The sequence below is a fragment of the Papilio xuthus genome, unplaced genomic scaffold (assembly GCF_000836235.2).
Source record: "Papilio xuthus unplaced genomic scaffold, Pxut_1.1 DF827680.1, whole genome shotgun sequence".
NCBI classification, from domain to species: Eukaryota; Metazoa; Arthropoda; class Insecta; order Lepidoptera; family Papilionidae; genus Papilio; species Papilio xuthus.
The window spans coordinates 2,465,706-2,467,046 of record NW_013530969.1 but is presented as its reverse complement, the minus strand read 5'-3'; the positions used below and the strand labels follow the sequence as shown (position 1 = coordinate 2,467,046).

Sequence of the window (1,341 nt, the reverse complement as noted above, 5' to 3'; positions counted from 1 at the left end):
GTCTCGCACTGCTTCCTGTGGTAATACGAAATCATTGCAACGCTTCTTGTATTGGTACGATAGTATTTTGATCATATAACCAAGTGACTGAATTGGTTGTTACTAATATATCAGCAATGGTGGTTTAACACATGAACATAAAATAAAGGAATAAAAGAAATAAAAAGAACGAGCACAATACCATTTCCTTCGAAAAATTACGACATTAGTATCCTAAACCTAAATCTTGTACAAACATTATATTTATAATCATAGCATTATATTGATTTCTTACCTCAAGTTCATCCTTAAGATTGCCCTCTCTCATGTGATAGTTGCGCACGTTGTCAATCACTTCCTGCGGGAACTTCTCCGGGTTGGCACTCATATAGCGGTACACGAAAAGGTCGCACCCGGTTATCTTGAAACGGTGTTTGAACACGGGCACAATACCACCTACAATGACCCATTTATGTATCTGGCTTCTAATCACAAGTTCTAGAGGCTTCTAATCATAAAATCAAAACGACAAGTGATACTATAGTGGCAACTATCCTTGGCGTCTTAAATTCGTCTTACTTTGTTAATTTCTTATAATATTATTACTGGCTGCTTTCCTACAAGATTTATTCGAATAAAGCCTGTTACACCGATGAATGCATCCTTACCTACATAGAACTTATCTGGCGTAAAATAAGTTGGGAAATTCGGGTCAGAATCGGGTGTCTGGAGGAGCATTGACTTGAGGAATCTTCCCTCTCGTATCCCTGAGTTGCGCTGCGGGATCTCATCTATCTTGATAGTGCCATCCGCGAGGCTGTAGGATAGCACAAACTTCCTGCCCTTGTCCTCGGGATGAATCCAGTCCAATTCGCACAGATACCGAAGATACTGCAGGAACAAAAACATATTAGGATAATGAGGACACTATTATTACACATTATTTGTACATATGTCTACATATCTCGAGCAAGTCATAAGTTATGAAATAAAGACGTTCTTGGCGATTTTATGTAGAGAAGATGTCATTCGAAGAGATATACGATTCAAAACAAAACAAGCTCGGGAAAGTAAAAAGAAAAATGGACTTAACTTGCAGCATAGCTTAATCTTGCTGCGGGTTGTATTATGCAATATTACACTAGAGTGATATATGGCTTTGTAACATGCTATACAAAACAACATCACTGTGGGACTGCGCTGACTCATATTGTTATCCTTCACATTGTCTTTGAAAAAACAGAGATAACAATACTTGCAGGTTTTAAATAAAACAAGCGAATACGCGACACTGCGCGTCAGTCGTTTTTAATTAACACTGCCCCTATGAAAATTCCGTCCACCCCTTTTACGTCAAAGGAC

General features: G+C 38.5%; 1 protein-coding gene across 2 annotated transcripts in view; it reads right to left on the bottom strand.

Moving 5' to 3' along the window:
* Positions 1-1,341, bottom strand: part of LOC106117348 (EF-hand domain-containing protein 1) — a 20,934-nt gene that overhangs the window by 2,551 nt on the left and 17,042 nt on the right. The window contains exons 11-12 of one of the 2 annotated variants that reach the window (XM_013311621.1): positions 648-870; positions 275-435 (exon numbers count right to left, since the gene is read on the bottom strand). In XM_013311621.1, coding sequence (XP_013167075.1) covers positions 275-435; positions 648-870 — 384 coding nt within the window. The remainder of the gene's footprint in view (positions 1-274; positions 436-647; positions 871-1,341) is intronic. The other variant, XM_013311619.1, reaches the window with a different exon arrangement.